General features: G+C 43.9%; 1 protein-coding gene across 1 annotated transcript in view; it reads left to right on the forward strand.

Annotated features, from left to right (window-relative positions):
* gtf2a1l (general transcription factor IIA, 1-like) overlaps positions 1–20,260 on the forward strand; it is a 92,856-nt gene extending 72,596 nt beyond the window's left edge. The window contains exons 6-9 of the mRNA XM_056258596.1: positions 6,176–6,657; positions 13,496–13,657; positions 15,114–15,203; positions 20,068–20,260. Coding sequence (XP_056114571.1) covers positions 6,176–6,657; positions 13,496–13,657; positions 15,114–15,203; positions 20,068–20,175 — 842 coding nt within the window. The 3' untranslated portion in view covers positions 20,176–20,260. The remainder of the gene's footprint in view (positions 1–6,175; positions 6,658–13,495; positions 13,658–15,113; positions 15,204–20,067) is intronic.
* The last annotated feature ends 5,174 nt before the right edge of the window (positions 20,261–25,434 follow it).

The raw sequence follows: 25,434 nt of genomic DNA on the forward strand, positions 1-25,434 counted from the left end.
ACAGAGCAGCCATCAAGTGTTAGACAGTATTCTAGGTTATTACGTGTGGAAGTTTTTTGTCCAATAATTAGAATCTCTGTTTTTTCCGAATTTAGTAGTAGGAAATTACTAGTCATCCAATTTTTTATATCGGCTATGCATTCCGTTAATTTTGTGAATTGGTAAGTTTCGTCGGGGCGTGAAGAAATATAGAGCTGAGTATCATCAGCATAACAGTGAAAACTAATTCCATGTTTCCTAATGATATCTCCTAATGGTAGCATGTACAGAGTGAACAGCAACGGTCCTAGTACTGAGCCTTGTGGTACGCCATACTGAACTTGTGATCGATAAGACATATCTTCATTTATTGCTACAAACTGATAACGGTCAGTTAAGTATGATTTAAACCATGCTAGTGCAATTCCACTAATGCCAACATAATTTTCGAGTCTATTTAAAAGAATGTTGTGGTCAATAGTATCAAATGCAGCACTAAGATCAAGTAACACTAATAGAGAGATACAACCACGATTGGATGATAAGAGCAAATCATTTGTGACTCTGATGATATTATTGATCTGCCTTACTTAGGTGGACGTTGACGCAATTTTCTTTTAGAAACAAACTTTGTTATATTGTTATATTGTTTTTGTTATATTGTTTTTATGTTATCACTGTGAAGCGCTTTGATACAATCCGTATTGTAAAAAGCGCTATATAAATAAAGGTGAATTGAATTGAATTGAATTGATGAGAGCTGTCTCGGTATTATGGTACGGTCTGAATCCTGACTGAAAATCCTCGCAGATATCATTTCTTTCTAGAAAGTAACACAGTTGTGAGGATACTGCTTTTTCTAATATCTTTGATAGAAAAGGCAGATTCGAGATCGGCCTGTAATTGACTAATTTTTTATGATCAAGTTGCAGTTTTTTAACAAGCGGTTTTATCATAGCCAGCTTAAAGGTTTTTGGTACGTATCCTAGTGACAAAGATGAATTAATGATATTGAGAAGAGGATCTATGGCATCTGGAAGCATCTCTTTCAGTAGCTTAGTCGGTATAGGGTCTAACATATATGTTGTCGATTTAGATGATTTAACAAGTTTAGAAAATTCGTCCTCTCCTATGGCAACAAATGAATCAAATTTTTCCTCATGTAGACTACAATGCACTCCCTGATGTGATACTGTGGTAGACGGTTGCATAGTTATAATTTTGTCCCTGATATTATCGATCTTATAAGTGAAGAAGTTCATAAAGTCATTACTGCTGTGTTGCTTGGACACTTCTGAGCTTGAAGCTTTCTTTTTCGTTAGTTTAGCTACTGTTTCAAATAAATACCTAGGATTATGTTTATTTTCTTCTAATAGGGTTGAAAAATAAGCAGATCTAGCAGCTTTTAAAGCCTCTCTGTAAGCAATCGAGCTCTCTTTCCATGAAATCCGAAATACCTCTAGTTTAGTTTTCTTCCAGTTGCGCTCCATTTTTCTGGCTGCTCTCTTAAGGGCCTGGGTGTGCTCGTTGTACCACGGAGTTGGACTATTTTCTTTAATCTTCTTTAAGTGCAATGGAGCAACTGCGTCTAAAGTGCTGGAAAAGAGAGAGTTAAAAGTTTCTGTTGCAATATCGAGTTATTCTAAGCTATCTGGGATGCTGAGATGATGAAACTGATCAGGAAGATTATTGATAAAGCAATCTTTAGTGGCAGAAGTTATAGGTCTAACGTATTTATAACACGGAGTCGGCTTTGCAGCCTTGGCTAAATGTAATTTACATGAGACTAGATAATGATCTGAGATGTCATCGCTCTGCTGCAGAATTTAAACGGCATCAATATCTATTCCATGTGATAGTATTAGATCTAGAGTATGATTACGACAATGAGTAGGTCCTGACACGTGTTGTCTAACTCCAATTGAGTTTACAATATCTTTAAATGCCAATCCCAATGCATCTTTTTCATTATCTACATGTATATTAAAATCACCAACAATTAGTACTTTATCTGCAGCCAATACTAATTCTGGTAGAAAGTCAGCAAATTCTTTGATAAAATCTTTATGGTGCCCTGTATACAGTAGCCAGCAGAATTCTCAAATGTGATTTATCGTTTACACTATATATTTTTACATTAAGAACCAACACTTCAAAAAAAGTATATTTAAAACTAGATTTCTTAGTGGTTTTGAAAATATTACTATAAATTACAGCAACACCTCCCCCTTAGCCTTTCAGACGAGGCTCATGTTTATAACTGTAATCTTGTGGGGTTGACTCATTTAAAGTAATATAATCATTTGGTTTTAACCAGGTTTCTGTCAAACACAGCACATCTAGATTATAATCTGAAATCATATCATTAACTATGAGTGATTTTGGAGTAAGGGATCGAATATTCAGCAACCCAAGCTTTATCATTTGCTCATCTGTATTATATCTGTTTTTTATTTGTTGAACATCAATTACATTTTTAACCTGACGTTTTTTGGATTTCCAAATTCGGGGAACAGACACAGTCTCTATATGATGATATCTAGGTGAAAGAGGCTCTATGTGATGGGATTTATCTGACCTTGGTGACGTGAGGCCGCTAGCAGACGGTCGGTTTAGCCAGTCTGTCTGCTTCCTGACCTGAGCCCCAGATTGTCACGTTTTAGCTCTAAGACTATGAGCCAAATTACTAGAGAGAAGAGCAGCACCATCCCAGGAGGGATGAATACCATCTCTTTTCAACAGGTCAGGCTTCCCCAAAAAAACTTTTCCAATTGTCTATGAATTCTACATTATTTTGCGGACACCACTCAGACAGCCAGCGATTCAGTGAGGCCAATCTACTAACTATCTCATCACTCCTGCGAACAGGAAGGGGGCCAGAGCAAATTACAGTGCCTGACATCATACTTGCGAGTTCACACACCTCTTTAATATTAATTTTGGTGATCTCCGACTGGCGGAGTCGAACATCATTAGTGCCGACATGAATAATGATCTTAGAGAATTTACGATTAGCATTAGCCAGCACTTTTAAATTTGCTTTGATGTCAGGCGCTCTGGCTCCCGGCAAACATGTGACTATGGTGGCTGGTGTGTCTATTTTCACGTTCCGTGTGATCGAATCACCAATTACCAGGGCACAATCAACAGAATTCTCAGTGGGTGTTTCACTGAGTGGGGCAAATCGATTTGTTATGGGAATCGGAACGGAAGAGTGGTTCTTTGATCCGCGACTAGAGCGGTGATCTCTCACAGTAACCCATCTGCCCTGCTGCACGGGCTCTACTTCAGCCGGAACCGAATCATGTAAAGAGTTCACTATGCTAGGCGCATCCAAAACACTATCTAAAGATCTAGCATTCTTACCATCCTCAATTAAAGTTTGGATGCGTGTCTCTAGTTCTGAAATCTTCTCCGTCAGCCTGACTGTCTCCTTGCATTTATCACATATAAATCCTATATTGCCATCGGAGAAGGCTATACTAAACATATGACACGTGACACAGGTGACAATAACAGGACAAGAAGACATTACTCACCGTGTTTGTTAAATGATTCTTACTTAACTGGACTTATGAACTCAAAGGCGCGGGCGCGCGAGAGAAAATAAATAAATAAATAAATCGCACGGGTGGTGCGTTAACAGGCTAACGTTAGCGAGTTAGCGTGCTGTGTTAACAATAACGGAAGCTAGAGATGTAAGGTTAATCTCAGATGTTGGGTAAGCTGTATTTAGTAATATAAACAACTAGAAATGATAGTAAATGATAAATGATGGCTCAAAACAGAAAGAAATACGAGGCTCAGGTGGAGCTTACAACCTCGAAGCAAACAAACACACAGCAGGCAGCGAGGCAGACAGGAGCAATCGATCAGCGATCCGATATTAAGGTTAATATTAAATATTAAGGTTAACTATTAAATATATATTAAGTATTAAATATATATATAATAAATATTAAGGTTATTTTCCGTATTCAAAGAAAACGAATGAAATCTAAAAATAGGCAAATATTTCTCAGCTTATTAGGTTCGAGGCTCTGTGCATGAAGATGTGCAAAAGTCCTGAAGGGTTAGCTCCAACACATACAGTACCTGTAGTTTTCAAAAAAGCCTGAAGGACATGATTAGCTGGATTGGGTGAATTTAATTAGGGTTAAAGCTACACTCTGCAGGCCTGTGGCCCTTCAGGAACTGAGTTTTGCACCCCTGTAACAGTTTCTTGATTCCCACAGACAAGACCTAGTTGAAGAAGACCACTGTCTAAGGCCCTGTCCACACTGAGATGCGTTTAGCTGTATACATACAAATTTTGTATCGTATTGCCGTTTCGTCCAGACGGATCCGGCGTTTTGGACACTAAAACCGCTATTTTTTTAAACCGGGTCCCAGAGTGGATAAATCTGAAACTGACACCCTTGTGTTTTCTTGTGTACATTTTGTGAAACGATGATGTCATCACACCACGTGTCAGCATTAGTCACACACCCCTACGTCACGCATAACGGCAACAACAATGGCGGACTATATGCGTGTGGTCGTGCTGCAGAAGCTACTGAGCCTATTAGCTTTACTAAAGCTCTTCTGCTCCTATGCTACGCAAGGTTATGCCAAATCTCTAAGTCGTCTTCTCCTTGTTTAGTGTATCTCTGTGGCAGAGTTACAGCGCCACATACTGGTCTGACATGTATACCACATTGTTTTCAGTCGGTTTCGGTGGTTTCGTGTGTCCTTCTCGTTTGGCTCTCAACGAAGGCGGTCGCATTTTCTTCCCCTCCTCTCCCTTAACTCCCCTGCTTTGCTCCTCTCGTCTCGTCTAGTCTACTGTCTTGTACTTTGAGAGACTCTCTCCGCACTGCTCTCCAAAACTAAGAAATTATGGATTTGATCAACTGGTCTCTCAACGCAATTGACACCATCTTCTCGACGAGAAGCTTGGGTTCGGGGGAACCTGACTGCCCTGCCGGAACGTTCGCAGCTGGCTACACGATGGACACGTGGGAGAGATGGCGGGTCGTGTGTCTGGCGGCTCTTTCCGTGGAGGACATTGAAGATATCTACCTATTCGGAACCATGATAACAGGTTTTCTGCTGATTGGATCAGGCATTGCCCTGGTTTATCGAGGAATTAAGAAGTCGGCGACAGCTGTCCAAAGCTCCACAAGGATGCCCGTCATGATTGAAGCAGTGGGCAGAGCTGTCAGCACTCAGACTGTGACTATGAACCACTATATGGATAACATCATGGAGAAGCTCACAGCTTTGCAAAGGCAAATGGATCGTTTCGGAGACCAGAATGGACCAGGGACTTTATAAATCGGAATGCGGCTACTCGTCCCAAGACCAAACAATCCCAATCTTATCTGCTTTCGCCCCCCCCCTCATCCAGCACTGGCCTTGGCCAAGGCCGCTGTTGGAACAACAACTCCCCCGGAAGAGCACTGCAGTGAGCCGCTCTTGCGTTCCTTCCCCCACTCCCCACAGACACCTGCTGATTGTTGACTCTGTCTGGGACATGATCAGGGTTGTCTTCATGGCAACTTGCTGTGTATCGCTATGAAAATCCTGCGGACTTGAGACACCTAGATTATGAAGCCAGGCGCAGCGACTCTCCAGGCCTACACATGCACGAACTCTTACATATATATACAGATATGCAATCACCCCCCAACCCCCCATCCCTCGCCTTCAACGCTTTGTACCACCAGTCTGACAGGCGGGTCTGTGACCAGCGCCGAGAATGGCTGCAGGACCGTACGCTGCCTGCCTGTGCTGGGTTACCTCCATCCCCCACTCCCCTCCCCTGTTGCAAGTCTTGTGTGTTCATGTTGTGGAGTGTACTGATTGTGCTAATGTTGCTGAGGTGTTTTTTACTGTTCCCAAACTGTACTCCTCACAGGAGCATAGTCCGGGGGTTGCCTTTTTTTTCTCCTCACCTCTCCTCATGTTATGCTGTATTTTCTTTCTCAATGCTCTGTCTTCCTGTCCTGTCTACCCCCTTGTCATATTGTATGTATGTCTGTATAGACAGGTTGATGGCTAATTTCGCTGGTACTTGTGACTAGTGACAATTGAATTTGAATCTGATGTGGCCTAAGACTTTGAATCCCCCATTCCAACCACTCGATGTAAATGAGCTTAAATAATGGCTTAAATAATGTTTAGATGTTCTTCCCTGTTCCTCTCTCACCTTCAGGACATTTCTACAAAGTCAATGTTCCTGTAATGGTCACGCGAGGAGCTCAGCATGTCCTGACCCGACCCGCTCCGACCCGCATTGAGCAGAATTCCAACCCGGTTTCTCGGCCCATGGCCGTTGCTCGCAGCATCCCAGCCCATCTGTCTGTTCCCTGTCCTCCAGCGCCATCTGGTTGTGTAGCATCTGAGACCCTGCCGAATCCTCCGCAACCGTTGCACCATCAGCTCTGCCAACAAACCGACGACAAACCCTCCCCATCAGCCTCTGACAGTCAGAGTGAGTTCAACCTCGACGACATTGAGTTCAGCCCGCAGCCCATCGACATGAGCGCCTCATCGTTCTTCACTCCGCCAGCACAGGGGCCGCGCTCGGATTATCCCCGGGATGTGATGGAGACGGCCTTAAAAGAGCCAGACGGAGCAGCTGATGAATCAACTGCTCTTCCAGACTTGAAGGCTGAAACTAATCATGACATTAAGGTAAACTTCAATGCAACATGCAAGACAACTATAAATATGAAACCAGTGTTGTGTACTAGTCGTTTCTACCTCCAAATAGAGATAGCAGACAAATTAAAAGCCCCAAAACAATATGAAGCTAAGTGTTACCTGACAGGTTTCTGGAATGAAATGTTTAACATGCACTTAAGAAAACAGCAGCTTTTTAATACATTCTCTATTCTTAATAGGAACTTTATTCTTCTGTATGTTGTTGCTTTTTGCTGCCTGCACCTACAACTCAATTTTTAATGCGCATGTGAACGCCATCCGGTCACAGGTTCGCGTTTAAAGTCTGTTTAGAGAGAACGCCGTCGTCTTAGTGGCCCCTAATGTAATAACAAATGATAATTTTGCTGGAAGTGAATCAATCAAAACCAACTTTAGCCGGAAATAACATTATTCAAAATCGCTATAAAGCCAAAACAATCTCTGTTACCGTAAATTGTATGTTTATCTCTGTAAAGCTGCTTTGAAACAATCTCCATTGTTAAAAGCGCTATATAAATGAAGATGACTCGACTTGACTTGACAACTGGTCAATTTCTTGGCAGTCTGAAATGAGTTACTGTTTTCAGGGACTGGATGAATTAACTCCTCTGCGTTAGATATGTCTGACTCATTCAAGCTATTTTTGTTTTTGAGTCCTACAGCACTTCTGTAGAAAAACCCAGTCACGTGTCTTACTTATCCAAGTATCCTTGCATGAGCTGGCAGCTTTAGTGCATGCAGTGAGGCCAGGTTGAGGGTGTTTGTAGCTCTTAACATGGTTGTTGCTGCCCAATTAACCAACTTTATCTATGTTAGATGCATTGTCTGTGACTAAAACAGGGGCTTTTTCGTGATGTTCCATTTGATTGCTACATAGTCAATTCTTCGGTGAAGAGCAACATGGCTCACGTCCTCAAAGTAATAAGCTTACTGGCGAAGGTGGTGTGGAAACAGTTCCTCCGCCCCACAGCGAGTCAGGCTTCAACAGCCGTTACTTCCTCTTCCTCAAGAAGGATGGTAGCCTCAGGCCCATCCTAGACCTCAGACATCTGAACTGCGTCCCCAAGAAATGGCCGTTCAGGATGCTAAATTTGAAACAAATCCTAGTAGCTAGTACGCCCAGGGTATTGTTTTTCTCAGTAATAATTACCTTATTTATTTATTGTCCGTTATAATTTTCAACTTTATTTATTAATTAATTATTTTTTAAGTATTTATTTATGTTCATGTTATAATATTTTTGTCTGTTTTATTCTTCTTTTGTATTTTTTTACCCTATTTATTTCTTCAATGCTATTTATTTCTGCCTGTCGTTTTTACATTTCTGTATGCATTTCTGCCTCATTATGCAAATGAGGAGGGGCTGTGCCTTAAGGGGTCAACTTCTGCCCATTGGTTGGTTAGCATTTTACTGCATCGGTCGAATCTACATGCCACCGGCCACAGGTTCCACACCACTAATACTCGAACTGGAAGCTGTTTATGTAAAAGTAAAGTAAAAGTTTAAAAAAAAATGTTCAAAGGACCACAGAAAAACATTTCAAATCTCAAACTTACAGCGTTCTAATTCTTCCAGTCTATTAGTAGCTTCCCTTAAGAGGTCGGACACTGAACGTCTGCCTGCTGAGTTTGACATTACTAAACAATGCTTCTTCTTCTTCTTCTTTGGATGTTTACGGCAGCTAGCATCCAATGAGTTGCATTATTGCCACTAAACAATGCTTAATGGCGGGGAAAAGCCATGTAGATTCGACCGATGCAGTAAAATGCTAACCAACCAATGGGCAGAAGTTGACCCCTTACGACACAGCCCCTCCTCATTTGCATAATGAAGCAGAAATGCATACAGAAATGTAAAAACGACAGGCAGAAATAAATAGCATTGAAGAAATAAATAGTGTAAAAAAATGCAAAGGAAGAATAAAACAGACAAAAATATTATAACATGCACATAAATAAATAAGGTAATTATTACAAAGGTGAATAAATAAAGAAGCTAATTAAGAGATATATACATTTATGTCTCACTGTATAATTTAATTTCTACCTACATTTATGTGTTTATTGTATTTTTTGGGGCAATTAATTGTATGCTTATTTATTTATTGAGCATTTATTTATTTCTGTATTTATTTTTAAATATGGTAGAGCTGGTCCTCCATACAGAAGAGGCTTAGTCGATACATTTTATTAGTCGGTTAGTCTAATGTTTATATTTTAGACCTGTCAGGTGGTTATACTGTCAGCCACTCGCCAGTAGAAAGAGTAGACCTTGAACTAAATGTAAATTGGTTTGGGTAAAAGCGTTTGCCTAACCCATTAAAAATGTGCATGTAAAATGGGTTGTAACTGAATATGGCTCTTCAGTTTAAATATGTTAAGGCAAGGCAAGGCAAGTTTATTTATATAGCACATTTCATACACATTGGTAATTCAAAGTGCTTTACATAGGAGGAAATAATTAAAACAGTTTAGAATAAAAAATAAAAAATAAAGTACAGTAAAAACAGTCGGACGAACAGTGGCACAGTGCTCATTCAGTAAATGCATAGCTAAACAGAAGTGTTTTGAGTCTGGATTTGAATGTGACTACTGTAGGAGCACATCTGATCTCCTCTGGAAGCTGGTTCAGCATAATAGCTAAAAGCAGACTCTCCATGCTTAGAGCGAACCCTTGGTATTTCTAGCTGATGTGATCCTAATGATCTGAGTGATCTGTTGGGTTTATATTCAGTGAGCATATCTGCAATATATTGAGGTCCTAGCCCATTGAATGATTTATATACCAGTAATAATACTTTAAAATCAATCCTAAATGTAACTGGGAGCCAGTGTAAAGACCTGAGGACTGGTGTGATATGTTCATATGTTCTGGTTCTGCTCTGCGTTCTGTATGAGCTGCAACTGTCTTATGGTCTTTTTAGGAAGGCCAGTGAGGAGTCCATTACAATAATCCACCCTGCTGGTGATGAAAGCATGCACAAGTTTCTCTAAGTCTTGATTGGAAACAAAGCATCTAATTCTTGCAATATTTTTCAGATGATAGTATGCTGATTTAGTTATTGATTTGACATGACTACTGAAACTAAGGTCTGACTCTAGAGACACACCAAGATTCCTGACTTGATTTTTAGTTGTTAGATCCCTAGCGTCAAGGTATGCATTCACCTTGAGAACTTCATCTTTGTTTCCAAACGCAATGACTTCAGTTTTGTCTTTGTTTAACTGAAGAAAGTTTTGGCACATCCAACCGTTGACTTCATCAATGCATTGGCACAGGGAGTCAATGGGGCTGTAGTCGTTAGGCGATAGGGCTAAGTAGAGCTGTGTGTGTGTGTGTGTGTGTGTGTGTGTGTGTAAGTAGAGCTGTGTGTCGTCTGCATAGCTGTGGTAAGAGATTCGGTTCTTTCTCATTATTTGGCTCATTGGGAGCATATACAGGTTGAACAGGAGTGGTGCAAGAATTGAGCCTTGGGGGACTCCGCATGTCATGGACGTCCACTCAGACTTATGGGGCTCTATCTTGCACTCGGCGCAAATGACTTTGTACACTGACGCATGTATCATTCCTATTTTGCACCCGCGCAAAGCGGACTTTTCCCTCCACAGACACACGTCGGTTAACTAAGAAATACACTTGCGCTCCCCGGGGCGGTTCAGCGCAAAGAGGAGGCGTGTTCCGGCGCAAACTTTCCCTCATGCTATTTTGCTGTTCTATAAAACAATTGCGCCACTGACCAGAAAAAAACTAGTCTAAAGTCAGTGGCGCGTTGCGCGTTGTTCATTATGCTATTTTAAGCACGCATGCTTGGCCATAATGTAGCGGGTGCACAACGCGCATACACTTTGATTCTCTCATCAACACAGATGCAGCAGTTTTTATTTTTGCAAATCATACATTATAACAAGGAAAAATATTAACACATGAGGGAAATCATTGTGGTGTCCATGAAAATTTAGTTTTTTTCCTCCCACGCCTGTTTAACCGACGCTGATTTGTATGGGGATGGGAGAAACCCACCCACGATAGATAGATAGATAGATAGATAGATAGATAGATAGATAGATAGATAGATAGATAGATAGATAGATAGATAGATAGATAGATAGATAGATAGATAGATAGAGAGATAGAGAGATAGAGAGAGAGATAGAGAGAGAGATAGAGAGATAAATAGATAGATAAGTCTGATTTGAACGTTGAATTTCTTGTTATTTCTGCATGCATTCTACTTCAGACAGTCAATAAACAGTGCCGTCTGAGGGTGTTACTGCATGAGGGTTTATGCCATAGTTTACAGGTGCACGCAAAACACGCAATACAACGTCACTTCTCTGTCTTTCACGGTCCTGACAAGAACGTCGGTCTCCTCGGCTGTGAACCGCTCCTGACGCGCGCCTGGTAAATCCACCGTTATAATAGGAATCCGCTTTAGAACAAGCGCGCCTGCTCTTAAAGGGAATGTGAGATGACGCTCTGATTGGTTTATTTCACGTTACGCCCAAACCACACCTATGAATAATGAAGCTACTTCAGACCAACCTCTTTTAGATTTGCGCCAGGCGCAAGAGGCATTTATCCCGCCGGGAAAATAGCAACAGCGCCGGGATCCGCCCACAAAGTTACTTGCGCTTTGCGCTTTGACACTTGCGTTTCAGATCGTTAAAATAGGGCCCATGGTCTCCTATACTCACATAATAACCTCTCCCTTCTAAGTATGACCTGAACCATTTTAGGACTATCCCAGAAAGCCCCACCCAGTTTTCCAGCCTGTCAAGAAGTATGTCGTGATCGACAGTGTCAAATGCAGCACTGAGGTCGAGTAGTACCAGCACTGATAATTTCCCTGTATCAGTATTTAAGCGAATATCGTTTATTATCTTTATGAGCGCTGTCTCTGTGCTGTGATGTGATCAGAATCCAGATTGAAAATTGTCGAAGTATCCATTCGAGCTTAAGAATTTGTTCAGCTGATTGAAGACAACTTTTTCAATGATCTTGCCTATGAAAGGAAGATTTGAAATCGGTCTATAGTTGCTTAATATGGTCTTATCCAGATTGCTCTTTTTCAGGAGGGGCTTGACAACTGCAGTTTTCAGGGAGTTTGGAAAACTACCAGAGAGAAGTGAGGCATTTACCACTTCTAGGAGATCTGCTTCTAAGCTGTTTAACACACTTTTGAAGAAAGATGTGGGAAGTGTGTCAAGGGCGCAGGTTGATGTGTTAAGGTGCTGTACGGTTTCTTCCAAAAAGTTGCCATCAATTTCTTCAAAATCAGACATAGTAACTACTTTCTCAGGTAGTGGTCTGATCTGTTTGACCCCAGAGCAACTCAAGGATGTGCTGATCACCTTTCGATTTTCTCAGAGAAGAAAGAAGCAAACTCACTGCACTTGCTGTCTGAGAGCATTTCACTGGGAATCTGGCTTGGGGGGTTTGTCAGTCTCTCTATAGTAGCAAAAAGAGTGCGTGTGTTGTTTAAGTTGCTGTTTATAATATTCGAGAAGAAAGTCTGTCTAGCTTTGCCTAGTTCAATATTAAAAGCATGGATGCTGTCTTTGTAGATGTTATAATGGACTACAAGTTTTGTCTTCCGCCACATGCGCTCTGCTCTTCTGCATTGTCTTTTCATATTTTGCACAGCTGTTGAGTTTCTCCAAGGTGCTTTTTGTCTACCACTCTTCCTGACTTTCACAGGAGCAATATCATCAATTACACTTTTAACTTTTGAGTTAAAAGAATCAAGGAGAAAATCAACAGAGTCAGCAGATATGCTTGGAGTTGAAGATATGGCCTTCATAAATAGCACACTAGTGTTCTCATTTATGCATCTCTTCTTGACAGACACAGATCTAGCTTCAATGGCAGGAGAGATCAATATATCAAAGAAAATACAGAAATGATCAGACAGTGCTACATCCTTAATAACAATCGATGAGATGTTTAGACCCTTACTGATAAGTACATCTAGAGTGTGTCCACGATTGTGTGTGGGTCCATGTACATGCTGAGTCAGATCAAACGTTTTTAAAACAGTTTTGATTTCTTTTGCCATATTGTTTTCTGCATTATCTATGTGAATGTTAAAATCTCCAGCAATGGCAAAACAGTCAAACTGTGAGGAAATTGTTGATAGCAGTTCTGTAAAGTCCTCAGCAAAGGCTGGAGAGTATTTTGGAGGCCTGTAAATAATGATAAGTAAAATACGTGGAGCACCTTTTAACACAATACCCAGATATTCGAAAGACGGGTAATTCCCAAATGATGTTTGCTTACATTGATAGACATCTTTAAAAAGAGCAGCTACTCCTCCGCCTCTCTTACCCGCTCTGCAGACACTCATAAAAGTAAAGTTAGGAGGGGATGTTTCATTGAGGACTGTTGCACTGCAGCTGTCTTCTAGCCAAGTTTCATTTAGAAACATAAAGTCCAGGTTGTATGTGGTTATTAAGTCGTTGACTAGAAGTGATTTATTTTTAAGTGAGCGGATGTTTAAAAGTGCTAACTTAACAGTCTTACTTTTTGTCCCCACAGCGATCTTAGTTTGCCGTGTGATAGGCACCAGATTAGATGGGTTTGCTGTATGGCTTTTGAAGGCCTTAGATTTTCTATCATGTATTTGAACAGCAATAAAGAAAGATACAGGGGTTAATGAGATTTGAGGGTGGAAGAAAGGAAATCACGTGTGTTTGAGATCAGTAACCATTTTCATTTTAGTAAGAACTCTTTCATCATGTAGCCTTGCAGTTTTAATGACTCCATATAAATGTTTCTGCTCAAAGATTGTCGTTTCAAACCCAGAATATGATACTGATGCTGTTTCATCAGCTTGAGACGGAGCTCGACTTCATCACACAACTGGATGGAGTCGCTGACAGCAGCTCCGACACGGAGGAAGATGATGATGAGGAAGATCTGGGGCTGGTTGGAGAGGAAGAGTTTCTGGGAATGATCAATGGCAATGAGGAGGAGGAGTTGGAAGAGGAAGAGGTAATGTAAGCACTTGCAGAACACAAAACACCAAAGCTTTCTGTTGCGTAATTGTTGTTTTTCTTTCGTCAGAAATATAAACTGTATCATTTCAGTCAAATCTTTAGATCGATTTGATTCTTTTGAAAATATCTAATGGCATGCACTTCTGCTGCGTTGTTTAACACGTGATGTGAATGTGCGTGGCGTTGGACGGTGTGTTGTGATAGAATCTGATATAATGTGCAGTGTAGCACCATACCAACAATCTCTCTTTAAAAGCAGATTGTGGAGACATTTCACGTAGACACGATACACTATAGACCAGTTACTGAACCAAAGAATGATCCGGTCTAACTGTCAGAGTTTTCAGAGGATTACAAGAGTCTGACCAGTGCCGACTCTACGAGGAAATATGCTGATGACTATAGCCTCTTATTAAAGCTTTGCTATGTAACTTTTTTCAAAATTAACCAAATTTAAACAGTGAGTGAGTGTATGGTAAATCTGTCTTCTAAAGTGTGTTTTTGTCTTGCTCTGATTCACTAAGGTAAGCCTTTTATAAGTGTTTATATTTTAGACCTGTCAGGTGGTTATACTGTCAGCCACTCGCCAGTGTGTGTCCTATCTCTACTTAGAAGAGTAGCTTGTGTTTAGTGTGTGAAGAGCACAGGTTAGCTGTTACAACGAGTGAGAAAGCGTGACCATGGATGGACCGCGCAAAACTACAAACCTCCGGGGAATCACCGGTTATAAAAATAAAGAAACTACGTACGGTGAAGAATCTACAATCAAAAAGGCAAAGCGACAGAGTTTGTAACAAAACCTGAATCAACATTGGCTTGGCTTTTTAGAGATGGTGAGCATTCAGAGAGGTAAAGGGTTAGAATTTTTTTTTTTTTTTTTTTTTTTTTTACTTTTTACACTAATTATCTGGAAGATAAAAGCAGCCATTTTTCTGGCATGAGTTTAAGGAGTCTTAAATCATAGTTGATATTGCATTTTGCTTCTACATTTACATATTAGACTTTGAGGAAGTTGATTGTAGTCCGATTATTACTTTAATGTTGTAATATTTTCAGGAAAACCTGAAAATATCTGAGAATTCAAAAATAATTATGGAAATAAGACTTTAGAAATGTGACATTTTTCTAGTTATGCTCAGCTCTAAAATGTCTGATCTTTTATATTATTATTATTATTCCGATTTTTCTATTTTTTCAAAATAGCCGATCACTTGCTCAACACATTATGGAAAGTATTTGAAAAAATCCTTTAAATGCAGTTAAATCCATAAATTGCTTTTGAATGAATCGAAAGCCCATGAATGATGAATGAAATCAGGTCTCATCATAAGAGGACGAGCAGGAAGATTTCCTCACACACTGATTCTGTCAATCCTGTGCTCATGAAAGTGTGATCCAGTTTAGAGGAGAAGAAATGAACGCTTCTGTTTTCTTCTCATGCGTTCTCTCAGGATCCGCTGAACTCTGGAGATGATGTGAGTGAACAAGATATCCCAGAGATCTTTGACACAGAGAATGTCATCGTTTGCCAGTATGATAAGGTAAAAACTACAGAGAAACTATTTGGGGGGGATTTTATTGAATGAGGTGAAAGGAGTTGAAAATCACACACTGGATAAAGATGATAGCTATGAAATAAAACCGTACCGTTTTGTACAGGCAAAATAAGCTGGCGTCTTTTGAATGATTCTTTACTGTTATGGGTTCATAGATTGGGTTGCCCAAAAGAAAAAAACCTGTAGAATTATGAGTGTTAAATTGTTCTAAATGTACTCTAGCATTCAGAAGTTTGAGATCACTATGTAATACAAGTAGTTTGTTTAGGCATGGTTTGTAGGGAAATTACAAACCTGCGCACACATATTCAAACGAATATAACTATAGAATCAATTTTTAATGCGCATGTGAACGCCATCAGGTCACAGGTTCGCACTGTTCTAAATGTAGAACAGTTCTGCATTTTGCCCAAAAGAAAAAAACCTGTAGAATTATGAGTGTTAAATTGTTCTAAATGTACTCTAGCATTCAGAAGTTTGAGATCACTATGTAATACAAGTAGTTTGTTTAGGCATGGTTTGTAGGGAAATTACAAACCTGCGCACACATATTCAAACGAATATAACTATAGAATCAATTTTTAATGCGCATGTGAACGCCATCAGGTCACAGGTTCGCGTTTAAAGTCTGTTTAGAGAGAACGCCGTCGTCTTAGTGGCCCCTAATGTAATAACAAATGATAATTTTGCTGGAAGTGAATAATCAAAACTAACTTTAGCTGGAAATAACATTATTCAAAAATCGCTATAAAGCCTAAACAATCTCTGTTACCGTAAATTGTATGTTTATCTCTGTAAAGCTGCTTTGAAACAATCTCCATTGTTAAAAGCGCTATATAAATAAGGATGACTTGACTTGACTTAACCCTTGTGTTCTGTTCGAATTCTGTGTACTCCCCTTATGGACCGGGTCAAATTGACCCTAATTGGATTCAATACAATTCCTCAAAAATCACACTATGAAAAACAACAAAGATTTAGATACAAACTGTAAACTTTTAATATCAGCATTTGTCAAACATTACAAAAACATTATATCTGAAAATATGATTTATGAAAATGTTTTTAAAACATTTTTTAAAACAGTTTTGTTTTGACAAAATTGGAAAATAAACAGTATACTGATTTTTTTGCATATATTTTTTTTCTGAGACTGAGTGGGCGAGACTGAGTGGGCGAGACTGAGGGGGCGAGACTGAGGGGGCGAGACTGAGGGAGCCAGACTGAGTGGGCGAGACTGAGTGGGCGAGACTGAGGGAGCCAGACTGAGGGAGCGAGACTGAGTGGGCGAGACTGAGTGGGCGAGACTGAGTGGGCGAGACTGAGTGGGCGAGACTGAGTGGGCGAGACTGAGGGAGCGAGACTGAGGGAGCGAGACTGAGGGGGGCGAGACTGAGGGGGGCGAGACTGAGGGGGGCGAGACTGAGGGGGCGAGACTGAGGGAGCCAGACTGAGTGGGCCAGACTTAGGGAGCGAGACTGAGTGGGCGAGACTGAGTGGGCAGTGGGCGAGACTGAGTGGGCAGTGAGCGAGACTGAGGGGGCGAGACTGAGGGAGCCAAACTGAGGGAGCGAGACTGAGAAAGCCAGACTGAGGGAGCGAGACTGAGGGAGCGAGACTGAGTGGGCGAGACTGAGTGGGCGAGACTGAGTGGGCGAGACTGGGGGCGAGACTGAGGGAGCCAGACTGAGGGAGCGAGACTGAGGGCGCCAGACTGAGGGAGCGAGACTGAGGGCGCCAGACTGAGGGAGCGAGACTGAGGGCGCCAGACTGAGGGAGCGAGACTGAGGGCGCCAGACTGAGGGAGCGAGACTGAGGGCGCCAGACTGAGGGGGCTAGACTGAGGGAGCCAGACTGAGGGAGCCAGACTGAGGGAGCGAGACTGAGGGAGCCAGACTGAGGGGGCGAGACTGAGGGAGCCAGACTGAGGGAGCGAGACTGAGGGAGCGAGACTGAGGGAGCGAGACTGAGGCAGCGAGACTGAGGGAGCGAGACTGAGGGAGCGAGACTGAGGGAGCCAGACTGAGGGAGCGAGACTGAGGGAGCGAGACTGAGGCGGCGAGACTGAGGGAGCCAGACTGAGGGGGCGAGACTGAGGCAGCGAGACTGAGGGAGCGAGACGACTGACTGAGGGAGCGAGACGACTGACTGAGGGAGCGAGACGACTGACTGAGGGAGCGAGACGACTGAGGGAGTGAGACGACTGAGGGAGTGAGACGACTGAGGGAGCGAGACGACTGAGGGAGCGAGACGGCTGAGGGAGCGAGACGACTGAGGGAGCGAGACGACTGAGGGAGCCAGACTGAGGGGGCGAGACTGAGGGAGCCAGACTGAGGGAGCCAGACTGAGGGAGCGAGACTGAGTGGGCGAGACTGAGTGGGCGAGACTGAGGGAGCGAGACTGAGGGAGCGAGACGACTGAGGGAGCGAGACGACTGAGGGAGCGAGACGACTGAGGGAGCGAGACGACTGAGTGGGCGAGACTGAGGGGGCGAGACTGAGGGAGCCAGACTGAGGGAGCCAGACTGAGGGAGCGAGACTGAGGGAGCGAGACGACTGAGTGAGGGAGCGAGACGACTGACTGAGGGAGCGAGACGACTGAGTGAGGGAGCGAGACGACTGAGTGAGGGAGCGAGACGACTGAGTGAGGGAGCGAGACGACTGACTGAAGGAGCGAGACGACTGAGGGAGCGAGACGACGACTGAGGGAGGGCGAGACGATTGAGGGAGCGAGACGACTGAGGGAGCGAGACGACTGAGGGAGCGAGACTGAGGGAGCGAGACTGAGGGAGCGAGACGACTGAGGGAGCGAGACTGAGGGAGCGAGACAACTGAGGGAGCGAGACTGAGGGAGCGAGACGACTGAGGGAGCGAGACGACTGAGGGAGCGAGACGACTGAGGGAGCGAGACGACTGAGGGGGCGAGACGACGACTGAGGGAGGGCGAGACGACTGAGGGAGCGAGACGACTGAGGGAGCGAGACGACTGAGGGAGCGAGACGACTGAGGGAGCGAGACGACGACTGAGGGAGGGCGAGACGACTGAGGGAGCGAGACGACTGAGGGAGCGAGACGACTGAGGGAGCGAGACGACTGAGGGAGCGAGACGACTGAGGGAGCGAGACGACTGAGGGAGCGAGACGACTGAGGGAGCGAGACTGAGGGAGCGAGACTGAGGGAGCGAGACGACTGAGGGAGCGAGACTGAGGGAGCGAGACGACTGAGGGAGCGAGACAACTGAGGGAGTGAGACTGAGGGAGCGAGACGACTGAGGGAGTGAGACTGAGGGAGCGAGACGACTGAGGGGGCGAGACTGAGGGAGCGAGACGACTGAGGGGGCGAGACGACTGACTGAAGGAGCGAGACGACTGAGGGAGTGAGACGACTGAGGGAGCGAGACGACTGAGGGAGCGAGACGACTGAGGGAGCGAAACGACTGAGGGAGCGAGACGACTGAGGGAGCGAGACGACTGAGGGAGTGAGACGACTGAGGGAGCGAGACTGAGGGAGCGAGACGACTGAGGGAGCGAGACTGAGGGAGCGAGACTGAGGGAGCGAGACGACTGAGGGAGCGAGACTGAGGGAGCGAGACAACTGAGGGAGCGAGACTGAGGGAGCGAGACGACTGAGGGAGCGAGACGACTGAGGGAGCGAGACGACTGAGGGAGCGAGACGACGACTGAGGGGGCGAGACGACGACTGAGGGAGGGCGAGACGACTGAGGGAGCGAGACGACTGAGGGAGCGAGACGACTGAGGGAGCGAGACGACTGAGGGAGCGAGACGACGACTGAGGGAGGGCGAGACGACTGAGGGAGCGAGACGACTGAGGGAGCGAGACTGAGGGAGCGAGACTGAAGGAGCGAGACGACTGAGGGAGCGAGACGACTGAGGGAGCGAAACGACTGAGGGAGCGAGACGACTGAGGGAGCGAAACGACTGAGGGAGCGAGACGACTGAGGGAGCTAGACTGAGGGAGCGAGACGACTGAGGGAGCGAGACTGAGGGAGTGGAGATACAGTGTTCGGGGCGCACGTTTCAGATGTTTGCGTTCATGATTCTTCTGGACCTGCAAACATCCTGTAATAGTGTAGGGAACCACTCGTTACATTTAATCAGGTAACAGTTCATGTTTTAGTTACATATACGATTTTGTTTTAATGCAATAAATATACATCATCATCTAGTGCTGCTCACATTTCATATGGAACAGATGTTCTGTGTGTCCCAGCTCTTCAGCTCTTTCACCATTGTCAGGGTTCATTCTGTCGCATTCTGACTGGTGCTTCATCAGTTTTACTACTTAGTGTAAGTGTATGGTGAGAACCTGTGTTGGTTGTGTTTGCTGTAGTTATTTATGTCTTTGTGTTTTCTGAGTGAGAACATGGTTAAACCTGTGCAGAATAATGGCATTTTTTTAGTTTTGCAGAGAATACTGAGAATATGGAGCATGTGAAAACAGCAGATGTGCATGTGTCGTGCTGTAGGTGGCCACTGAAAAATCAAACGTGTGTGTGATCCGCTAGAACAAATGAGGTCTGATCTTGGGTCCTTATGACAGACCTATATCTAGTTTATGATTCTGACCGTGAGTGGAAGACATTTTGTCTGAATCCGACATGGTTGAGAATATTAATAAATAATGCCAATGTGTGGTTTTGATTATGTGAATGAAGTCGCCGGCAATGACACTCGTTGTGTTGGACAGATGAAGATCTTCCAGTTCAGTTTAATCATGTGAACGGACTAAATCTATATTCATTTGTATTTTAGTTATTTTAGTTGGCGCAAATCTCCCAGACAAAACCATTTTCAAAGAAATATATATATATTTTTTGTTGTGTTTTATAGATCCACCGTAGCAAAAACCGCTGGAAGTTTTACCTGAAGGATGGTGTGATGTGTTACGGAGGGAAAGACTATGTGTTCTCCAAGGCTGTAGGAGAGGCGGAGTGGTGATGGAGATAATTTACTTTTTCACAAGTATTTTCCTTATCTTGCATAATAATCACAATTTACACGATCTTCAGATTTTCTTTGTACGAGTTTGTACTGTATTCTGTGATGCAGAAATTAACGTTGGTGCTTATTGAAAAACTGTTTAGATAGAATAAATCTTTTTTTGAATAGATCTGACAAGATAAATGTAGAGGTGTAGTTTTCATTAAATATGATTACATGTGTTTTGTTATGTTTTTGTTATTTTTGAAATGTGGACTTTTGTTTTTGTTTGTTTTCTGCCGTCCGCTGCTTTTCTTTTTCCCAGCTGACGACAGTGAAGGACCCGAACACTGTGTGTTATAAAGATGTTAACGTCCACATCAGGAAATGTGCTTGATTTATATTGAACTCGGCAGAATTAAAAAAAAAATGTAATATTGATTATATTGAATTATACTAATGACTCGACAGAGATTTACTTTCCACAGTTATTGTAAGTGCTCTAGATATAATATGGCTTAAGTGTCGAAGCTCGTACAGCTTCAGAGATTGTTTTCATCAATACTCTAACCTTGCATAGCTGCTGCTTTACTGGTATTGACCATGTATGTTTTCTTTATGAAAATAAAATAAAGCAATTAAACTCAGTAATATGTTTCAGTCTCTGCTTATATATTTTGTCCTTTTTCATTTAGTGTCTTTCATCTCTTCTTTTCTGTCTCCCACTGAAGCCCCTGGGAAGCATTCGTGCTTTATAAGGAGAACAAGGTCACTATGGAGGCCATGTTTCTCCTCAGGATCAGCGCTGAGAGATTATCTCAGCTCAACAAAAGCCTCATGAACCTGGAGCTGGGAAACTTCAGCTGCAAGAAACGTGCATTAAAACTGGGAGAGCTGGAGGGAAAGCACTTCACTGACCCTAACTTCACTACACGTGGTCCTCGGGTGAGAATCTGCTCTCCTATCCGAATGAGCTGCTGTTCAACTGTCTGTGTTTCTCAGCTAGATAAGCAGTTAGACCGGTTTAGAGCAACTTCATTCTCAGCTGGCCAAAAACATGTCACACTCTGATTAGTGTGCATTCGTCATGGCAATGTTTCGACAGCATTATGCAACATCACAACATTTATCAAGAGTTGCGTAAATGTTTGGCTGATATCTTGCATTGACAACTGCTCTGTAAAGCCTCCAGCACATTCCAAAGACTTTCAATGGGGTTAAAGGTCACGACTCTGTGGTGAAAATAATTCCTCATGCCCTCTGATTCACTCTTCACTGTTTGAATCCGATGAATCTTTACAACAGATGTTAAAGGGTCTGTAAACCTTATACACCAGGCCACTTATCAAAGTAAATACTAGGCTGTTTGTCCATTGGATGAATTGTCGTTCACCTGTAATGAAACCAATTCATGTCACCGTTTCAAAATGGATCCCACCTTCTGAATGTATGATCGGGTACAAAAATGCAACTCTTCAGCAGCTGACTGACGTTAGATTAAGTCATTTTGATGGCGCTGAAATGAACGCATCCTTCAGGGGCCGCGAAGCCAAAGCTAAACAGTGCAGCTCGCTGTGTGTGTGTGTTTATAAGTCGTCATCATCTCTTTTGGAGTGATTGTAATGTATTCTAAAAATAAACTTAAAGCTCCAGTAGGGAGTTTTGAGAAAACGTTGACTTAGCCTGAAAATTTTAACAAGCACAACTTCCAGGTCCCTGCACCACCTTGCTCTCTGCTGCGCTCCAGCCCTCCACAGCTCGTCCTCCACAGCTCGTCCTCCACAGCTTGTCCTCCACAGCTCGTCCTCCACAGCTCGTCCTCCACAGCTCGTCCTCCACAGCTCGTCCTCCACAGCTCGTCCTCCACAGCTCGTCCTCCTCAGCTCGTCCTCCACAGCTCGTCCTCCACAGCTCGTCCTCCACAGCTCGTCCTCCACAGCTCGTCCTCCACAGCTCGTCCTCCACAGCTCGTCCTCCACAGCTCGTCCTCCACAGCTCGTCCTCCACAGCTCGTCCTCCACAGCTCGTCCTCCACAGCTCGTCCTCCACAGCTCGTCCTCCACAGCTCGCCCTCCACAGCTCGTCCTCCACAGCTCGCCCTCCACAGCTCGTCCTCCACAGCTCGTCCTCCACAGCTCGTCCTCCACAGCTCGTCCTCCACAGCTCGTCATCCACAGCTCGCCCTCCACAGCTCGTCCTCCACAGCTCGCCCTCCACAGCTCGTCCTCCACAGCTCGTCCTCCACAGCTCGTCCTCCACAGCTCGTCCTCCACAGCTCGTCCTCCACAGCTCGTCCTCCACAGCTCGTCCTCCACAGCTCCTCCTCCACAGCTCGTCCTCCACAGCTCGTCCTCCACAGCCCTCCCTCCACAGCTCGTCCTCCTCAGCTCGCCCTCCACAGCCCTCCCTCCACAGCTCGTCCTCCTCAGCTCGCCCTCCACAGCTCGTCCTCCACAGCTCGCCCTCCACAGCTCGTCCTCCACAGCTCGCCCTCCACAGCTCGTCCTCCACAGCTCGTCCTCCACAGCTCGTCCTCCACAGCCCTCCCTCCACAGCTCGTCCTCCTCAGCTCGCCCTCCACAGCTCGTCCTCCACAGCTCGCCCTCCACAGCCCTCCCTCCACAGCTCGTCCTCCACAGCTCGTCCTCCACAGCTCGTCCTCCACAGCTCGTCCTCCTCAGCTCGCCCTCCACAGCTCGTCCTCCACAGCTCGCCCTCCACAGCTCGTCCTCCACAGCGGAGCCCGTCGTGAACGCGCAGGCTAGTAAACAGGGCCACCCATAACGGCGGATAAAAAGTTATATGGCACATTCACTAATAGGGACTAAACGTCAATAATATGCTTTACATTGACTATGGCCTGCCCATACTTTGACTACAAACTTGGTCCTCAAATCATTATGTATTTTCCAATAGCCTACATGTAACTTTATAACGTTGCACTCTTTCTATAAGTTATAAATAGCTAGTAAGATAACGTTAATATAACGGTAACTAACGTTACAGTATGTAAGTAATTATTCTAGCGATATATAATGCTAGATAAGGTGTGCTAGTACATTATTTCAGCAACATGACAAGCCAGTGAATTAGCAGGTTTCAATTGTTGCTTAGCAGAGTGCGTGACATTTTATCTACATGTTATGCGGCTAGAGTTTTGACACCGAGTCAATGGGCTCTGTGTAATTCTTTCTTTTTCGCTTGTTTATCATCATCGGTCTTTTTCCTTTTACCTCTTTGTTTTATGAGCAGGTGTCACTCGAGAATTGGCAGTTTAGGTTGTTTCTCCGTCATAAGCACAGCTGCATCACGCCAGCAATCTTGAGTTTGAACGACGGCTCGCGCTCCGGCGCTCGCGCTGTGCAAGAGAGGGGTGTGATCAGCGCGTACACGAGCGTGATTGACACTGCTAAGACACTCCTCCTGGCTCTGATTGGTTGTTTCTGACTGGGAGCGTGTATTTCTTGCAAATGGCAATAGGACCACTGGGATGAGCCAGAGGAGCTTGATTTTTACACAGATTATCTGTCTCATATTCTACTGTCAGGACATAATGACAGTTTTAGCAAATACATTTTTTCAAAAGTTACCTACAGCAGCTTTAAACTTAAAATAAATCAGCGTCTTTTCAGGATAGATCATTTGCTGGTTTATTATTTATTGCGACACATACATCGCGTCGGGAGCTGACTAGCAAAATACTAAAGTAAAAGTAAAGATGTCCGTATTCAAAGAGCAAACAGCAATTTAATGTTTCAGAAAAGTACCTCATATCTTCTGATGCTTACATCACTGCTCTGACATAATACTTCATTTCAGTTTTCAAATCATAATGTTGTTATATTTAGTTAAAAATAAGCATACAATTTTATGAAGAAATTAACCATTTTTTTTCTGCTTATCAGTTTGTCACGATGATTTGTGTATATAGTGCACTGTGATATATAAGCTATATTGATTCAATAGATAGTGAAATCATGTTCATAACAGGCTAGGAATAAATGCTAAAAGCACTGATGTTCATTTACTGAAGTGGTTTCCAGAAAGTGTCTATAATCATTTTTTGTCAATGTAATGTTGGCTTCTGTTTTTTTCCCTGAATGTATATGTGTGTATGTACTGTATATAGCATCCTCAACATACAAATGGTCTCGCTGCTAAGAAGACATTTAAATGAATATGTAAATATGTGCTGCACACTTTCCTCTCAATAACAAGTTTTATTAACAATGTTCGGGAGGAGCACGTTCAAATGATCTGTCCCATCGACTCACTGACTCCACAGTTTTCAGCCTCACTCCTCCCCATCTCATCACACTCGCCTGGTTACTCTCCTCACACTTGTCTGGTTACTCTCCTCACACTCGCCTGGTTACTCTCCTCACACTCGTCTGGTTACTCTCCTCACACTCGTCTGGTTACTCTCCTCACACTCGTCTGGTTACTCTCCTCACACTCGTCTGGTTACTCTCCTCACACTCGTCTGGTTACTCTCCTCACACTCGCCTGGTTACTCTCCTCACACTCGTCTGCTTACTCTCCTCATACTCGTCTGCTTACTCTCCTCACACTCGTCTGGTTACTCTCATCACACTCGCCTGGTTACTCTCCTCACACTCGCCTGGTTACTCTCCTCACACTCGCCTGGTTACTCTCCTCACACTCGCCTGGTTACTCTCCTCACAATCGTCTGGTTACTCTCCTCACACTCGTCTGGTTACTCTCCTCACACTCGTCTGGTTACTCTCCTCACACTCGCCTGGTTACTCTCCTCACACTCGTCTGCTTACTCTCCTCATACTCGTCTGCTTACTCTCCTCACACTCGTCTGGTTACTCTCATCACACTCGTCTGGTTACTCTCCTCACACTCGTATGGTTACTCTCCTCACACTCGTCTGGTTACTCTCCTCACACTCGTCTGGTTACTCTCCTCACACTCGTCTGGTTACTCTCCTCACACTCGCCTGGTTACTCTCATCACACTCGTCTGGTTACTCTCCTCACACTCGTCTGGTTACTCTCCTCACACTCGCCTGGTTACTCTCCTCACACTCGTCTGGTTACTCTCCTCACACTCGTCTGGTTACTCTCCTCACACTCGTCTGATTACTCTCCTCACACTCGTCTGGTTACTCTCCTCACACTCGTCTGGTTACTCTCCTCACACTCGTCTGGTTACTCTCCTCACACTCGTCTGGTTACTCTCCTCACACTCGTCTGGTTACTCTCCTCACACTCGTCTGGTTACTCTCCTCACACTCGTCTGGTTACTCTC

Source organism: Rhinichthys klamathensis, unplaced genomic scaffold, assembly GCF_029890125.1.
Source record: "Rhinichthys klamathensis goyatoka isolate OS25496 unplaced genomic scaffold, OSU_Roscu_1.1 h1tg000155l_1, whole genome shotgun sequence".
Classification (NCBI taxonomy): Eukaryota; Metazoa; Chordata; class Actinopteri; order Cypriniformes; family Leuciscidae; genus Rhinichthys; species Rhinichthys klamathensis.